The sequence below is a fragment of the Sciurus carolinensis genome, chromosome 3 (assembly GCF_902686445.1).
Source record: "Sciurus carolinensis chromosome 3, mSciCar1.2, whole genome shotgun sequence".
In the NCBI taxonomy this organism is placed as follows: Eukaryota; Metazoa; Chordata; class Mammalia; order Rodentia; family Sciuridae; genus Sciurus; species Sciurus carolinensis.
The window spans coordinates 93246627-93265144 of record NC_062215.1 but is presented as its reverse complement, the minus strand read 5'-3'; the positions used below and the strand labels follow the sequence as shown (position 1 = coordinate 93265144).

The following is an 18518-nucleotide window of genomic DNA, read 5'->3' as shown; positions in this document are numbered from 1 at the left end:
TCTATCTCTGTCATTCTCTTTTACTTGGAGGCAGGTCACAATAATTTATTTGTGTTTCCTATGTAATATACTTGCATTCATTTGTGGAAATGTGCCCTAAACCCCAATGATGTTACAAAGCATTACCATCCCTGCAGACTAAACAGATTAGCATAAGTTCTTGGTGAAAACTACTTGTCTGAATTGTTAATTGGCTTGTGATTACATGATGAATTATCTGTAGATATATATTACTTCAGAGGGCAATAATCATATTTTACAGAAAGGAGGAGGTCAATACAGAAAATCTTTAGTTTCTATGGTTAGTGTTTTCTTATCTGTTGGTGATTTTGCATTCATATAGACAACTCAGGAGAATTTGACCAAAACAAAGCAGAACAAAAAAGCTTATTCATAAGGTACCATTCAAAAGATGACAAAGCTGGAACTGTGTCATGTAACAACCTAAAATAAAAGAAAAAGAAAACCCTTCTATATACAAAGGACATAACCACAAATTGCTCCAACAGTATACAAATTATGATAAAAGTATTAAAAATAGATATTTTGTTATGCTCAATGGGTAACATTAAATGGTAGAATGATAATGAAAATTATAATGAAAATAAGTTACTGGGCCAGTTATAGCTCAGTAGTAGGGCGCTTGCCTAGCATGTGTGAGGTACTGGGTTCAATTCTCAGCACTGCATGTAAATAAATAAAATAAAGGTCCATCAACAACTTAAAAAATACTAAAGAAAAGTATTGCTCTGTGTCAGACAGTGTTATAAGAAATTTGCATTAACTAATTTAAGAGTCACAACATCTGAGGCAATTTGTTATTTATTCCCAATTTAGGGATGAGGCAAAACATGTATCTCTATAGTAAGTAGACCATCATCATGGTATTATGTAACAAAGAACCCTGATATCTCAAGTGCTTAATCCCAAAAAAGTTAATTCACCTTTTCACAGATGTAACAGCCAACTGGCTTATCTGTTTCTGTAGTAATCATTTCTATTGTCAATAAAACAAAACCACATGCTGGCTGAATTATTTTTAAAAATTTATTTTGGTTCATAATTGTGGAGATCAAGGATTGGGGGCCTTACCTGGTGATGGCCTTCTTGCTGGCATCATGGAGCAAGAGACAAAATGTGTATGTGCATGTGCATGTGATTTTTTAATGGCCTCTCTCCCTTTTCTTATAAAACTACTAAAATTCATTCATGGGGGCTACACCCTCAAGACTTCATCTAATCCTAATCACCTTCCAAAAATCCCACCTCTTATCACCATAGTCAACTAGGTTTCTTCCATCTTCATTTCACATTGGGGAATAAATGTCAACACATGTAACTTTGGCAGGCACAGTAAAATCATATCCAATACCATAGCAATTGTTATGTGCTATCTCAGATTGCTTTCATTTTTGACTTCTGCCAACCCAAGGTCTCAGAAATCTCCTACTGGACTCCTGCCCCCAGGTGGCTCACAAGTGAAAAGAGAATGGAAAATTTTCAGAGTATTTTAAGGGTCAAATTAAGGAATGGCACACAGCAATTCTGCCTGCAATATATTGGTTAGAATCCAGATGTATAGCTGCAACCCACAACCTAACTGCACAACTGGAAAATGTCATCTTTTTACTTGCCCAAGAAGAAATTGATTGATGAACATTTAGGAATTTTCTGTCACTTTCACATAGCCCAGAATTACTAAAACCAAAGTTAGGGTTATGGTACTCTTGTGTTAAATTAATTTTGTAATCTTCTAGTCTCCTCTTAATACTTATTAGTGATAAAAATTCAGAGATCTATCTCTTGAACCTATTTCTAAGTGAAAGGATGGTTCAGAAACTTAGCTGCCTCAAAGCTACCCACTATTTGTAAACTTTAACTTGCATTTGATGAAGAAAGAATACTCACATTTATTAATATTCTCCTTTTCAGGTTGTTCTTTCAGTTTTGATGAGGACATGAAGTATTCCTTGAAAATAGGATAAATGGACCTGTATTAGGAGAATCTTTATCAACTGAATTACATTTAATCCCTACAATAACTCCTCTATTCCATTAATGAGAAAGTTATATTTTGTAATAAGACTGAGGAATGGAGATCAGATATCATGTTTATATGTCTGTCTTCTCCCTTTCATATCATACTCCCTTAGGTACTAATCGTCTTCCTACTTCAGTCTAAGATCCAAACCAATGATAATATTGCATGAGCCAATGATTCTGCTTTATGAAAATCACTCTGTGAAAACTAATGACTCAGGTTCAAAATTTTCTGTTGTACTCAAATAAGCTTTCTAACAAAATTAATCGGATGCTCTGTTAATTATGCACATAGTCATTACAGTGTTACATGTAATTAAGCATAAATGCTAAGCAGTTCAAACAAATAACTTTATAATAATTAGTATTGCTTGCACAGTCAAGTCAAATTTTAAATTTTACTTTTCATGTTATTAGTTCTTCATAATTCTTCATGATCTGTTAGCAGAATCAATATTTACTATGTTTACATAATATCATATACTGTTTAATCTTCTCACTACCATTATTATGTGCAATAAACTAATCCTTGTAGAGGATACAAACCAAAAGCAAGGTTGCTCTGGACCCTTTTTTTTGTTTTGTTTTGTTTTCTCTCTTCATCTACAAAACCACCACCTAGTTGCCAGCACCAGGTTAAGGTCTGTCTTTCAGATTCATTTCCCCCCGCCCCCTCTCTTGTCAACCAACCCCATCACCATTCCACACTGACACCTCTTCAGTGTGTACCATACTCTCATCTACAGACATTTCAAGAGTGAAAAAAAGCAGAAAGAAGAGAACAGAAGTATTTGGAGTTTCTACTTTGGATTGAGAAAGAAAAAGGAGAAGCTGCTTGTAGGCATTTAAGAGAAAAACAATGCATTTAAATCACTTAATATGTCTGCCTTAATATTAAGATCAATAAATTAGACAACACCCTACCTTCATTCTTTTCATGTATAACTTCATCTAAGTGTTTTTTACAAGAAAATTTCTTCCTTCTTTGTTCCTTTCAACCCCTTATTGCATTCACTTCTGTCCTCACGGTCACACTGAATTGCTTTCCTAAGGCATTTTGGTCCTGTTAGGAAATCCCCTGTATTTTCTACTCTTTATCCATGTATATTTCTCATAGAATTTAACATTGATTTTTCTGATTACTTGTATGGACTAACCTTCCTAGATTTGTGAAGCTTTCTGAGTTCTTTACCTATGCAGTTGATTATTTCAGGATTTTTTTGTTGTTATTGATCTCTTATGTTTGATTTTCACATGTGGCAGTTTCCCTTTGGGTTTTATTTGTATCTCAAACAGTTTTTAAAGGGACAATCCTTTACTTGATAGATTCCATATACCAACTTCATGCTATGACTTCCATATCTATATCTAAGGTCCAAATTTCTTTTTCAGAGATAAAACCAAATTCCTAGCTCCTCTCATTATATAGTGAACATGTAAACCTAAAGATTGAAGGATATGGGAAATGACACCACCAGGACAGGGAAATGACAATCTCCTGAAACTATCTGACCTGGAGGAAGAGGGAGGAGGAAGGCAATCATTAATTCGTTCAGTAAATCCTTTTCCTAGTAACAATGGGATCCAAGGGGAAAAAAGCAAACTTTCATCCCTTCCCAGGTTCATCTCCACCAAAAGCAACATTCATCCCTTCCCAACCACAGTGGTTCCTGAAGGGAGGAGGCAGATACTGAAATGCTGGGTCCTGGACTTTTACCCTTTCCCATTGCCAGTGAGTCCTAGAAGGAGAAGAGCAAATAGTGAAGCTCCGGATAACAATAGGTCCCAGAGGAAGAAGATAAAGAGTTAACTCCAGACTGAGTTCTGAGCTTTCATCCCTTTCTGATAACAATGTTTCAGATTTTCTACAACTTTTTTCCTGACAGTCTAACCAACACATTCTACTTCAGTCTCCAATGATTAATTCACCCTCATTGTAACCTGTAAAACTCAGACTCCTTTTGTAACCAGTGGCCATTTTCCTATGCAGAAAATGAGCCCCTCTGGTGCCTGATTGACTGACTTGCTATAGAATAAAGGAAAGCTTACTGATCCATTTGAGATCTGCTTCTGTCCTGGTTATTTGTGTTTTCATAATAGTGCCAGAACCATGTTGGTTATTTTTGCTTACAATGATACTCAAAGACAAACATAGTATATGTTTTTACTATCTGTGCTTTTCACTCATAAATTATAACTATAGTTTATACTAGTTTTCCTTTCCATTGCTACTTTCCATGTCACATTGTAAATCCTCAATGTATCTAAAACAATTTTGCATTTGAGGAGCCCTAGCAGAGTGTTCAGCATTGACTAGGTGCTCAATAAATAACTAAAATAGCTTATAAATTTAAGCCAACTTTGGACCAATTCCACCATAATGAAACAAGATTTGACAACTTGATTACCTACTTTAGGAGATAAATGAACTATCTTTGGGAAGTATCTTAGAAATAATACCTAGTGTTAATTCTCTTTGTAAAGTTAAGCTATTTCATTTATTTATTGATTCAATACAAAAAGTATGCATTGCTTCCTATATCTTTCGTAAACTACTAAGTCGAGAATGACAAATGTAAATAAACAAATAAAATTAATTAATTAAAGGACATGCCATGATTTGAACCATCCCAGATTGTACAGTGAGAATCAGAACAATTATTACCAGAGTGCGCTGTGAGGTGACACTGACTTTGTTTTAAAGGCATGTTCTGTCATATATTTGTTGTGTCATATATTTACTATGTAACCTTGGGCTAGTTATCAGCTACCAGTTTCCTCTTCTTTAAAATGTGATGTTTCAAAAAATTTGCATGTTTACAGAACCTGAAATATAGTACTTTCTAAATTTGTAGGGGTTCATACAATGGGGAGAACATGATTTTTCTTTTCTTTTTGGGTACCAGGGATTGAACTCAGGGACACTCAACCACTGAGCCCCAGCACTATTTTGTATTTTATTTAGAGATAGGGTGTAACTGACGTACTTAGTGCTTCACTTTTGCTGAGGTTGGCTTTGAACTCTCAATCCTCCTGCCTCATCCTCCAGAGATGCTGGAGTTACAGGCAAGAACAGAAATTTACAAAGCATCATTTATTTCATATTGTATTAGTATAATTTTTATAGACAAATCAACGGTATTTGTATATTAAATAACTGTTAATGATTATTTAATGTGTCACAGCATTAATCAAATATGCAAGATTACAAATTAGGTGTAGTTGATTTGTATAGTAGTTGAAATTACATCAAGAAAACCAAAACTGTTTTAGGTATTTCGAGAGAAAAGTAATTTGACATAAAATATTAGTTGTTACTGGGGTAGTAAAAATTAGAAATTGAGGAGAGCACAACTAGATTTCAAGTTAAGGTAGGTTAGTTATGTTGCAGACAGAAAGGAAGTCTTGAAACTTACTTAGTTCACAAGTGGCAAATAGAAATGAAAAGGGTACTATGGTTTCTACCCTAACCCTCCAACCTTAGGTTGATGAGAAGAAATGGAAGCCAGCAAAGAAAGCTGTGACATAGGAAAGCCAAGAGCACAGCAGCCTGGAAGCAGAATCATGAGAACAAAAGAGAAAAAAATAGTTATCAACTCTGTCAAATGCTGCTGATAGTTCAAGTAGAGGAAAGACTAAGAAAAGATCACTGCACTTATCAACATAGACGTTATTGGAGACTTTTACATGAAGCACTGGGGGTTAAAGCTGAATAGTTGGGTTTAAAGTAGAAAGAGAGGAAGAGACAGTGTGTATGTATTTTTTTTTTCTTTTATTAAGTTTTATTTTAAGAGAAACAGGATTGAGCAGTATCGACTGTTGGGTAAGTGAGACCCAGGGTTTTTATTTGTAAGTTGGGAATAAATAAGAGCATGTTTGCCACTGAGCATGAACTAGTACAGAATTCAGAAATCTTTCTTTGTTAAGGGTTATAGTAAATTGTTTTAGGCTTTGTAGATCCAACCACTTCTGAGGTAGAGTGACAGCAGCCATCAGCAACATGTAAATAATGGACGTGACTGTGCTCCAATGAAAATTAACTTATAAAAACCAGGCTGGGACTTTAGTTTGTGAACCCCAACTTAATATCAAGGGGAAAAAAAGAATGATTAGGGAGGAAGAGGAGCACAGTTCAAGTGAAATCTGTGAGTAGGTGAGTGAAGATGGAATTTGTGCCTCATAGGTAGTGTGGGAGTTTTACAATGAATTTTATTAAATTTGAAATGTTGAGAGGACAAGAATATGCACCAAAAGTTATATGGGCAGTGTGAACCTGGAAAATCTCTTCTGATTTCTTTAGTTTTCTCAAAGAAGTAGGAAGCAAGATTGACATATATAAGTGAATATTTGGAAGGAGTATGTAATAATTGTACACGAGAGTTGAAAAAAAATAAAACTAAAGGAATACTATAGATAATTATTGTTTCAGTAAAATACCCAATGTTCAGTTTAGGAGGTTCAAATGAGTTCTTTTCCCCACCTTGGAATTTTTATTCATTTTTATTGCAATTTATAATTTTTCAGGAGTGCCTGCTAAGCCTATGACAAATAACCACATATTTTGAGTCATTTAATTTTCAAATACTTTTTTTCCTCTTGTGGAAAAAAGAAAAAAAAATGGAATTCATTAATATCCCTACATTAATACCCCTTCTTTTGGACAGTAAAATCAGTAATGCATTCATCTAAATATATTTCTAGGTTAACAAATCTTATTCCTGTTTGAAATTATTTTTGTAATATATATGCTCCTGTTACATCATCTGTGTTTTATGCATTTATCACATTGAATCTTAAGATGCTCTGGTCTAAGTTTTGATTCAATAATGTATTACTTCTTAAAGAGTCCAAATATAATGAAATATATGATGCCCAGTATTTGTATAATATTTTTGCACCAATGGAAAATAAATTATTCAAATGGAATAAATTCACATTGATTTCTATGAAGGTTACACATGGATTGGTAAATCAAAACAAGGTCTCAAAAGATAGAAAATCAATTAGTGTATCAGATAAAAAAGGCATTGATGGTAAAAATCAACCAATGAGTGACTTTTTTTCCTCTTAAAATAATTTAATTTACTAGAAATTTAAAGGGAAAGGATTTGTGACTTTGAACATAGTGATAAGCTAAAAAAGTGAAAGACCAAACAAATTGATGTTAAATTTTATTAACATAACTTCAAACAAATGTAATTCAATATATTTTAAAGGAATAGATATTGTTTCTTCTCTAGATTAATCATGGAATCTTACTGCAAGGATAATCAAAACTGTATTATTAGTATTATATATTAAATAAACATATGAAATATTTAAATTTTAGCAATACACGTATGTTCACAGTTTAACATAGAGACTATATTTGTTTTTTAACTACAGAGTTGTTACCCAATTGCCAGCAGCTGAATTGTCAGTATAAATGTGCAATGGTGAGAAATAGTACAAGGTGTTACTGTGAGGATGGATTTGAAGTCAAAGAAGATGGGAGAAGCTGTAGAGGTAAGTGTAAACTTTAACTCTGTTTGTGTTAACTCTACTTGTGTTCAGTTTTATATTCCTATAACAAATACCTGTTCTGACCTACTCAGATTGAGGAAAGGTTAATTATAGTTCACAGTTTTGAAGATTTCAATCACTAATTGGTCCCATTGCTTTTGGACCTGTTCCAATGCAGTATATCATGGTGGAAACACATAAAGGATGAAACCCCTTCATCTCCTGACCAGAAATGGAAGAAAGAGATGAATAGATAGATCTCCCAATCCCCCTTAAGGGCACACCCTCAGTGGTATAAGACCTGTCACTATGGTGTACCTCTTTACAGCTGCATACCTCTAATAAACACCTTGCTGGAGAATAAAGCCTCCAGTACATGGAGTGTGGGGCAACACTCTTTTTTATAGAGGTCTAGTTAATAGAAAATAATATACCTTTGAACACTTACCATGTTTTCCACTTAAAGTTTGTTAACTTTTGTTTGTTTTTAGATTTAAAAGTTAATATGTCCCCCAAAACATAAACATTACATTTATGAATTTATAGCCATACATTTTCAATATATTTGCAATAATATCAATATGTGAAAATGTCAAAAAGGGCAAATGTTTTAGTCGTACCATTAATACAATAGATTTAATTATTATAAATTTCTAAATGTTTTATGGCAGTCATATGGCTACAGTCTAGTTGGCATGTTATTAAATAATTTAATAATTGCTAGTTATGTAAAGTTATAATTTTTGCATTGGTAATTATGGTAGCAGGTATTTTACCAATAGCACTAATAGTGAATGTAAATATTGATACATTTTATTTCTTGATTATAAATTTGTGACTACACTACAGTAAATGGTTACCCTCCAAAATGAATCCCTGTACTTAGTGAAAACTTTTTCTTCATTATATTGACTTCAGTTTTATATATATATATATATATGAATATATATATATATGCTTATGTATATATATAAACTGATATATGTGTGTGTGTGTGTGTGTATCAATGCAGTACACATATATATACTATAAATATGTAAGTTTATTATGTGAATTATTGGTATGATACTTAGATTCTATCCATACATCTATATTTATTTCAAATCTTTTGTGTGTGTGTGTGTGTGTATGTGTGTGTGTGTGTGTGTGTGTGTGTAAAATCAGGGCACAGCTACATTGCTGAAACTACTAATAAATGGAATATTTTCAAAAGAAATTGTGCTTTGCTGGTTATTTTAATAACCTTTGCTTCAATATTATCACTTTACCTTAATTCAGAATCTTAAAGTTGAAAGGATCCTTAGAGAATTATTGTTCAAAATGCTGATGAAAAAAGCAACCAAAGACAAGCCCTGAGAAGTTAATTGACTTGCTTAAATTTACACATCTTCTCAGTGATAGAGTTGAGACTAAAATTCCAATCTTCAGAGTTGTCTTATTTTTATCACAGAGAGGTTTATTGTCTTTTCAGGTACACATGTGGTTTGAACTTTAGTTTATAGTTTGTTTATTTGTGTATAATACAAATATTATAGAAATATTTGCTATTATTTATTAGACTGACAGTCTGCTATAATAGGACCCGGGCACATATGTTTGTGTCATATTTTTTTCAACCAACACTGATAAATCAGTAACTACACATAAAAGTTAAGACATTTTGAAAAACACCTGTGCAATGATATATCCATCATAATCACAAAAGTCAGCCTGATGTACATCGCTTCAAATATAAATGGTGTCTTTGCATGCATGCAATTTGTGGTTCAAAATAGCCCTTACTATTTAAACGTGTTAGATTTAGGTACTATAATGCATATTTCTCTCTTATTTACTATACCTTACTCTAGTAGGAATCAGGATTTACAGTTCCTTTTGCAAGGATGAATTGAAATCTTGAATTCCCTAATCTTTGAATTAAATGCAGAAGTACAACCATAGTTGATCCCTCCTATTGAACATTAATAAAGAATTGCATAATAATTATTTCAGAAGTCACTAATGGAAAAAGAACTCATTTTATTTTCTCTGCACATATAGATGGCCAGGTCTGAGAATCACTTATACTTCCCTGAAACTGTATTTCCAGTCATTTCTCTGTCATTAAAGGAAAAAGAAGGCAGTATCACAACTAATGACTTGTCAATTCCTTTGTGGCCAATTTTGTAGAGCTGTATCAATGTCACATCAGTATATTCTGTCTATGTAGAAAGAACAAAAGAAATCATTAATCGTATTTCTCTCCTGTATAATATAATCATATCAGAAATGCTGAAATAGAAACCAATACTATTAAAGTTGAAAAATCTGTGGAAATAGATAAGAATCATTTCTGCAACCAGACACTGGATTTTACCAATGCAAAACTAGCATAGACTTAATTCCAAACACTGTTCTTTGAGTTCCAAAAGTACTTATAAAAGTACTTATTGCAAATGAGCCATCCATGGCTGCAGGTTATTACAGGACACTAAAGAAATCAGAGAATAGTGCGAATTAATTCCATAAAAATGTGTAGTTTCCCAGTTTAAATAGTCCCTTGTGCTAGTCAGCTATCCTTTTGCTTTCCCTTAGTAAGTTCCTTTATTAGCTTGGGTTTTCCCAGAAACCAATCCTGAAACAAGAATTCAAGATTAAAGTTTTATTTGTGCCCCACCCCTGTTCTTTATTTTTTTTTTTAATTTTTGTTTTTTTATAATGGCAGTAGGAGGTGATCTAGAGAAAGAATAAACATTAAGCTGTCTACAACAAGGTTTAGCTGAAACCGAAATGTGTGTTCTCTCTAGGATGAGGGACAAGGGAACTTGGGTTTCTGTATACATTTCCAAATAGGCAAGAAGTAAGTGGTTGTGTGCTGGAGGGTGTTTTATCTCTCCTGTAACTTTTTACCTGCCTTTAATCCTAGCAGAGCTTCTCATGGGAGAATTTGTAGTAGGGATTGCTTACCCCTCAGACACAATGAAAGATCCCCACAGGTGTAGACATACACATACAGATTTGAAGGACGTGAGCAGACAGTATCTGTGACAGCCCCCTTGATCATCCCTTGTAAAAGGTACTTCAGTCTTTCTTCATTCTCTTAAAGTATATTTCCATCATCTATTCTCTTTCATATTATCAATGATTTTTTTTTATTTTGTAAAAATTTTTATAGGTACCATAAGGTATTAATTCAAACTTCTCTCCTTTCTTCTCAGGATTTGCATTTGTACCCAAATATGTTTCTTTTGTTCTCATTTCAAAATAGTTTCACTTTTTTAATTTGCTTGTTTCCCATTTTTTATTTCTACCCAGCTGAACTTTTATCATATCTTCATCCATTAATTTCTGCCTCTTTTGTATGTTTAAATAATGCCCTTTCACTGTCTCACATTATAGTCAATATTTAAGTATATATTTCTCCAATAAAAAATACATGAAAAATGAAAGAAGAAACACTCAAACATCTACTTCAGATACTGTCTCTTCTTATAGCCTCGTTCCTGTCCCCACCTCTTTTTAATTATTTAAGAAATTTAACAATTGACTATACTTACATTCTCAATTTGTTATTTCAATTTTATTCTTCCATCCTTCCTTCCTGTCTGGTTTCTAATCCTATAACATAATACTTTTAGAGACTTCTTAATTTATCTGGAGTCTCCCAGAGCACCAATGTTCTTGATTATCTTCACTACAAACTCCACCATCCCATTTATACACAAAAATGTAAGTTTGAGATCATATGACAACTTTCTTCATTCCACACTCATCAACCGAGAAACGAAACTCAACTCTACATAGAGTCCTGCAAAACTGTAAAGTAAAATCCACTCAAACAAGCCAATTTGCCTTTATAGTAGAGTTATTTGAAAATGTGGTGGGTAAAGATTCTGTATAACAAGAAAATTCTACACTACCAAGATCACTACATCAATCAGTGTCCTAATTAAGGAATCCAAATGGCAATTTAATCTTTATTTTGTTGGATTTCTTCATTGCATGTAATTCTTTTAATAATTCTGATATTATAAAAAAAATAATTCTGATATTCTGGAAAAGTTCTTTTGTTCTTAACTCTTCCTGAAGTAGTCTTGAAATTCCCTGTGTTGTAGGTTCATGACTCCTTTTTCTTGTCTGTCCTTTCCATGTTAGCATCTGATAACAATTTACTCCAGTCAAGTTATTTGTTTTTCTCACTTTCCATTTTCTGTAGGAAATAACCATCTTCTGTTTGTTTATTATCTCTTCATTGTTCAGTCCCAAATGCTATAGGAGAGATCTCAGTCTATATTACCAGTCCAGTATCTTCAATTGCTTATTACACCTTTACTGAAATATGCTCTAGACACCTAAAGCTTAACATAATCAAATCAAACTCATCATCTCCTCTCATCATATCTCTACACGAATCTGTACTCCTATATTCTCTATTGAAAAATTGGACCACCATTCATGTCAATTACCTCCAGTTTTCAAATCTTATCTATTCTACTTTTTTTAAAAACTTTGAGTCCATTCCATTTTCATTTCTAATGACTTTATTAACTTTCCAGGATCCTTTCTTATTTTTTTTTATTGTAAACAAATGGGATACATGTTGTTTCTCTGTTTGTACATGGAGTAAAGGCACACCATTTGTGTAATCATAAATTTACATAGGGTAATGTTGGTTGATTCATTCTGTTATTTTTTCCCTTTCCCCCCACCCCTCCCACCCCTCTTTTCCCTCTATACAGTTCTTCCTTCCTCCATTCTTGCCCCCCTCCCTAACCCTAACTCTAACCCTAACACTTACCCCTCCCACCCCCCATTATGTGTCATCATCCACTTATCAGCGAGATCATTCTTCCTTTGGTTTTTTCAGATTGGCTTATCTCACTTAGCATGATATTCTCCAATTTCATCCATTTGCCTGCAAATGCCATAATTTTATCATTCGTTATGGCTGAGTAATATTCCATTGTATATATATATATATATATATATATATATATATATATATATATACCACAGTTTCTTTATCCATTCATCAATTGAAGGACATCTAGGTTGGTTCCATAATCTGGCTATTGCGAATTGAGCAGCTATGAAAATTGATGTGGCTGTATCTCTGTAGTATGCTGATTTTAAGTCCTTTGGGTATAGGCCTAGGAGTGGGATAGCTGGGTCAAATGGTGGTTCCATTCCAAGTTTTCTAAGGAATCTCCATACTGCTTTCCAGAGTGGCTGCACTAATTTGCAACCCCACCAGCAATGTATGAGTGTACCTTTTTCCCCACATCCTCGCCAACACCTGTTGTTGCTTGTATTCTTGATAATCGCCATTCTAATTGGGGTGAGATGGAATCTTAGTGTGGTTTTGATTTGCATTTCTCTTATTACTAGAGATGTTGAACATTTTTCCATATGTTTGTTGATTGCTTGTATATCTTCTTCTGTGAAGTGTCTATTCATTTCTTTAGCCCATTTGTCAATTGGATTATTTACATTCTTGGTGTAGAGTTTTTGAGTTCTTTATAGATTCTGGAGATTAGCGCTCTATCTGAAGTATGATTGGCAAAGATTTTCTCCCACTCTGTAGGCTCTTTCTTCACATTGCTGATAGTTTCCTTTGCTGAGAGAAAGCTTTTTAGTTTGAATCTATCCCAGTTATTGATTCTTGCTTTTATTTCTTGTGCTATGGGAGTCCTGTTGAGGAAGTCTGGTCCTAAGCCGACATGTTGAAGATTTGGACCTACTTTTTCTTCTATAATCTGCAGGGTCTCTGGTCTGATTCCGAGGTCCTTAATCCATTTTGAGTTTAGTTCCGTGCACAGTGAGAGATATGGGTTTAGTTTCATTCTGTTGCATATGGATTTCCAATTTTCCCAGCACCATTTGTTGAAGAGGCTATCTTTTCTCCATTGCATATTTTTGGCACCTTGGTCTAGTATGAGAAAATTGTATTTATTTGGGTTTGTGTCCATGTCCTCTATTCTGTACCATTACCTGTGTATTTTGGTACCAATACCATGCCGTCTTTGTTACTATTGCTTTGTAGTATAGTTGAAGTTCTGGTATTGCAATACCCCCAGCTTCATTTTTTCTGCAAAGGATTGCTTTAGCTATTCTGGGTTTCTTATTCTTCCAGATGAATTTCATGATTGTTTGTTCTATTTCTGTAAGGTACGTCATTGGAATTTTAATTGGAATTGCATTGAATCTGTATAGTACTTTTGGTAGTATGGCCATTTTGACAATATTAATTCTTCCTATCCAAGAACATGGGAGATCTTTCCATCTGCTAAGGTTTTCTTTAATTTCATTCTTTAGTGTTCTGTAGTTCTCATTGTAGAGGTCTTTCACCTCTTTGGTTAGATCTTTAAAGAAGAGCTCATTCCAATACTTTTCAAAGTATTCCATGAAATAGAAGAGGAGGGAACTCTCCCAAACTCATTCTATGAAGCCAATATCACCCTGATACCTAAACTAGACAGAGACACATCGAGGAAAGAAAATTTCAGAACAATATCCTTAATGAACATTGATGCAAAATTCTCAACAAAATTTTAGCAAATCGCATACAAAAACATATTAAAAAGATAGTGCACCATGATCAAGTGGGTTTCATCCCAGGGATGCAAGGTTGGTTCAACATCAGGAAATCAATAAATGTAATTCACCATATCAACAGACTTAAAGTCAAGAATCACATGATTATTTCAATAGATGCAGAAAAAGCATTTGATAAAATACAGCACTCCTTCATGCTTAAAACACTAGAAAAAATAGGGATAGTGGGAACATTCCTTAACATTGTAAAGGCCATCTACGCTAAGCCCATGGCTAATATCATTCTAAATGGTGAAAAACTGAAAGCATTCCCCCTAAAATCTGGAACAAGGCAGGGATGCCCTCTTTCACCACTCCTATTCAATATCATCCTTGAAACTCTAGCTGGAACAATTAGACAGACCAAAGAAATTAAAGGTATACAAATAGGAAAAGAAGAATTCAAACTATCCCTATTTGCTGATGATATGATTATATACTTAGAGGAACCAGGAAATTCCACCAGAAAACTTTTAGAACTCATAAGTGAATTCAGTAAAATAGCAGGATATAAGATCAATGCTCATAAATCTAATGCATTTTTATACATAAGTGATGAATCTTCAGAAAGAGAAGTTAGGAAAACTACCCCATTCACAATAGCTTCGGAAAAAATACTTGGGAATCAATCTAACCAGGATCCTTTCTTTACATTCACCAATTCATCTTTTCATCTGAACTTATTTAGTTTTACAATGCAAAGTTGATCATATGACTTACCTAGTTTTTACTTTCCAAATGCCTTTGTGTAATATACACTCTTTGGTTCAGTATACAAAGTGCTTCATTATCTGTCCTACAAAGTACTTTATCATTCTCATCACCTATTACTTGCCCTAATACACCTTTGCTTTACTTGATTTTTTGTGCTTCTATGAAACCCCTGTTACATCATCCCAATGTCTTTTACATCCTATTGTATTTAACTGAAATGTTCTTTTCCATTGATTCTTTTTTGTTTTTGTTTTGGCCTGAGAAAATCTAGATTATTCATTGAACTCAATTCAATATGAAGTTTTCACTTAATATTCTTCTTCCAGGCCCATGCAGAACCACTTCCTTTTCTAGGATTCTCTTATTACTAGGATATGCCTTTATAATAGTATCAAAATAATACCTCACTGGACTTGTCTTGATTAAGGACAACACAGATTTTTTTCAATTTTGTCGTCTTCTGGGATTAGTACAGAGGTTGGGACACAGAAAAGACTGAATATACCTTTGTCTAAATAATTAAGTAGGACAAGATGTATTTTTGTTTGCTTGGTCAGTTAAGAATCATTGAACCTAAATGATTCATGGAGTTCATGAAGTTTATGGAGTTCATGGAGTTTAAATCTCCATGAACCTACTGTTCATGGAGATTTAAACTAAATGGTAGAAGAAGGAGGGAACACAGATATTAAAATTAAATTTAATTAAAATGTCTGGTTTCAATAAGTGCTTGATAGTTTCCCCTTTTTAAATTATGGAGGGTGAATTACATAGCTTGGCTCAGAACTCTTATTTAATCTGTGGATTGAAAACCATGTCACAAGACTAATTCATTGTTAAAATAGTAAAAAGAGTATTATGAACCTTGGAACTATTCAATAAATATTAATTGCAGTGCATTTCATACCTTGACAAAAATATCTGAGAATTCCTCACCTACCCATCACAAATGCAAATAAAACTTCCATTATAACAAATGTTTAATGTTAAATTTGATCTTTTTTTCTTTGTAAATATTAGAGCAACAATGAACTTGACTTTCAATTAGTGTGGTCTTGAAAAGTCATATTGTTGTTAGTGCTTTCTTTCATAAGCAAGAATCTGTTTCCAAAGTTCAAAAATACATGTTTTCTTCAAGGAGAAATAAAAATGTCTAAGAATAAAGCTGCTTAGAAATGATGCCAATTTTCCTTTTAGATCGAGATGAATGTACCACTTATGGTACATGCAGCCAGACCTGCATAAATACATATGGATCCTTTGCTTGCAGTTGTGTGGAGGGCTATCTAATGCAGCCAGACAACCGGTCTTGCAAGGCTAAAAATGGTAAGTAATGCTCTTTTTTGCCCAAAATTTCTTGTTTCCTTTTCCCAGCCCCTTTACATTAGAAATGTAGTATAGCAATGTGGATTTGGAGGGGATAAATGTTCTTTCATTTTTGTACACTGATCCATAGTTAAAAATCCAGAGCCCTTCTTTCAGCTGTCACTGATTATTACACAACTTCTTCCATTATAGGAAGTTTCTAATGAGCAAAACCTGTTCCAAAAAGCTGGATTGATTAGTTTGAATTGCCCATCTCTTTCCTGGACTACAATGATAGATTCCTAACAGGTTTCTATAAGCTCCCACTTTGCCTATAAAATTCATCCTTCACATGATAAAGTTATCTACTAACAAATAAACCAGATCATGTTCTTCTCTTGTTTAAAATCTCTCAATAACTTTCACCCATCCTGAGAATAAAAAGTGAACTCTAACAGTCTAATTATCCTGCACCATTCTCTTTCCAATTTCACCTCTCTCTACTCTCTCCTTTCTTCATCAGTGCCAACAACACTGGTTTCCTTAACCTCCTTCAACTAGCTTGGTCTTGCATTGAGGTCATTCCACTTGCCATTTTGTCTGCCTGCAGTATTTTTACCTATGATATTCACATTAATATCTCCTTCTTATCAGTCAAACCCCAGCTAAAATGTCCAATTTCAGAATGACCTTTCCTATCTATTCTATTTAAAGGTGAACACCCTCTCTGATGTTCTATTTGCCAGTTTTGTTTATTTACAAATACCTACTTTATCACTATGTTTCCAAGTTCTGTTTTCCTTATAGCAGTTCCATTTTAAAATACTCATTTAGGTATCTGTTTATTTATTATATGATTTTTCCAGAATAATATAAAGAAAGGAACAAAGGGAGGAAAGGAAGATGGAATGAAATTTTTTTTCCAATTAAAAGTACCAAAATAAGTGCTCCACTCTTAAATGTTTGACTTTTGTATTTCAAAACCCTTGCTACTTACTTACAAATAAAGCTTTGTAGTTTCTACACAGTTTTCATCTACACTAAACACTTAGTACATATTGTTGATCAGCTAATGAAATAGCTTTGAGATGTACTAGAAACTATAGGATGATACTAATTTTTTTGATAGGTTGAAGTAGCTTGGGAAGACTATAGGGAGGTATTATACATGGTATTCCATCTGCCTTCTTCTAAATTCCCATAATTCTGATTTTGTATAAGTCATCTTCAAATTATGATGTATTGATTAACTAATGAATGCCTTTTCTACGCCAACCCTTTAGTAGCACTTGGTAAATTAGGCATGGGGTAGAATTCTTGTTTCTGAAGCCAAATTGAGTGAAGTATTGAATTTGCTCAACAAGCTGCTGCTGCTGGCTTCCTTTACATATAAACTCATGTTATGTTCAACGATTTCCCTGAGATAGTGTACTTGATCATTTAGAAAACACACTTATGTAAAAAAAGCACAGAGAAAGAAGCACTCTTTTACTTCTTTAAATTACTGACTTGGGGCTTATGAAGTCTGGCTTACTTTAGAGGGAAAATCTTAGAGAAAAATTAGGTCATATTATATGCTCCCCTTTTTCTCAACACTGAGAATTCTGACTTAAAACACTGATGGAATGAAGAAGTAAAAGGCTTGTTCCTGCTGTGCCTATTGATCCACTCAATATTGCTCTGGATACTCTGGGAGAGTGAAATGTGATAAACTTAACAAGAGGAAACACTTCCTCTTCTTCTATACTCCAAGGTTGTCTGCAAGTAATATGTCACCAGAGAAGGATGGTACGTGATATCACCTTGTTACATCAAGGACATTTTCAACTCTAGAATTGATGATAAAATATGTAAATCACTTCAACTCTAGGTCCTTAACTTGATTATAAATTGTCCTACAAAGTTTGATAAATACACAGTTGTTATGGGGATGTTGTAGTAAGAAGGAAAATGAATTGCTAGTAATATAAGCATAACAAGTCTGTAATAAACACTAACTAGTTCTGAGGGTCACGTGTGTATCCAATGCATTGTATAATTCAAGAGGAAAACTATCAGTTTGGTTTTAGTTTTTTTTTTAATACCAAATGCACCAAATGAAATTTTTGGCTTTGGTTATGTGTAAACTTCTAGTTAATGCATCAAGGTGTAAAATTTTGTGATTTTGTTATATCATAGTGTTGCTAGCACTAGGAAAATGTTATAAATTAAACCACTGTCTTAATTCTCTACTGTTCCTCCTTTTGGCTAACTGACTGAGATTGGCCCCCTCTTTTTGTTTATTTTTCCTCTAATGCCATCCTCCTCGACTGTAGAATCTGACATTCTCTGAGTCAAGTCAGAGTTCTGGGCTTTCAGCTACTGGGGATTGTGGAAAACTAGGG

The 18518-nt window shown here is 33.6% G+C and overlaps 1 protein-coding gene across 1 annotated transcript in view; it reads left to right on the top strand.

Moving 5' to 3' along the window:
* Positions 1 to 18518, top strand: part of Lrp1b (LDL receptor related protein 1B) — a 1852169-nt gene that overhangs the window by 823761 nt on the left and 1009890 nt on the right. Inside the window, 2 exon segments of the mRNA XM_047543195.1 lie at positions 7426 to 7545; positions 16027 to 16155. Coding sequence (XP_047399151.1) covers positions 7426 to 7545; positions 16027 to 16155 — 249 coding nt within the window.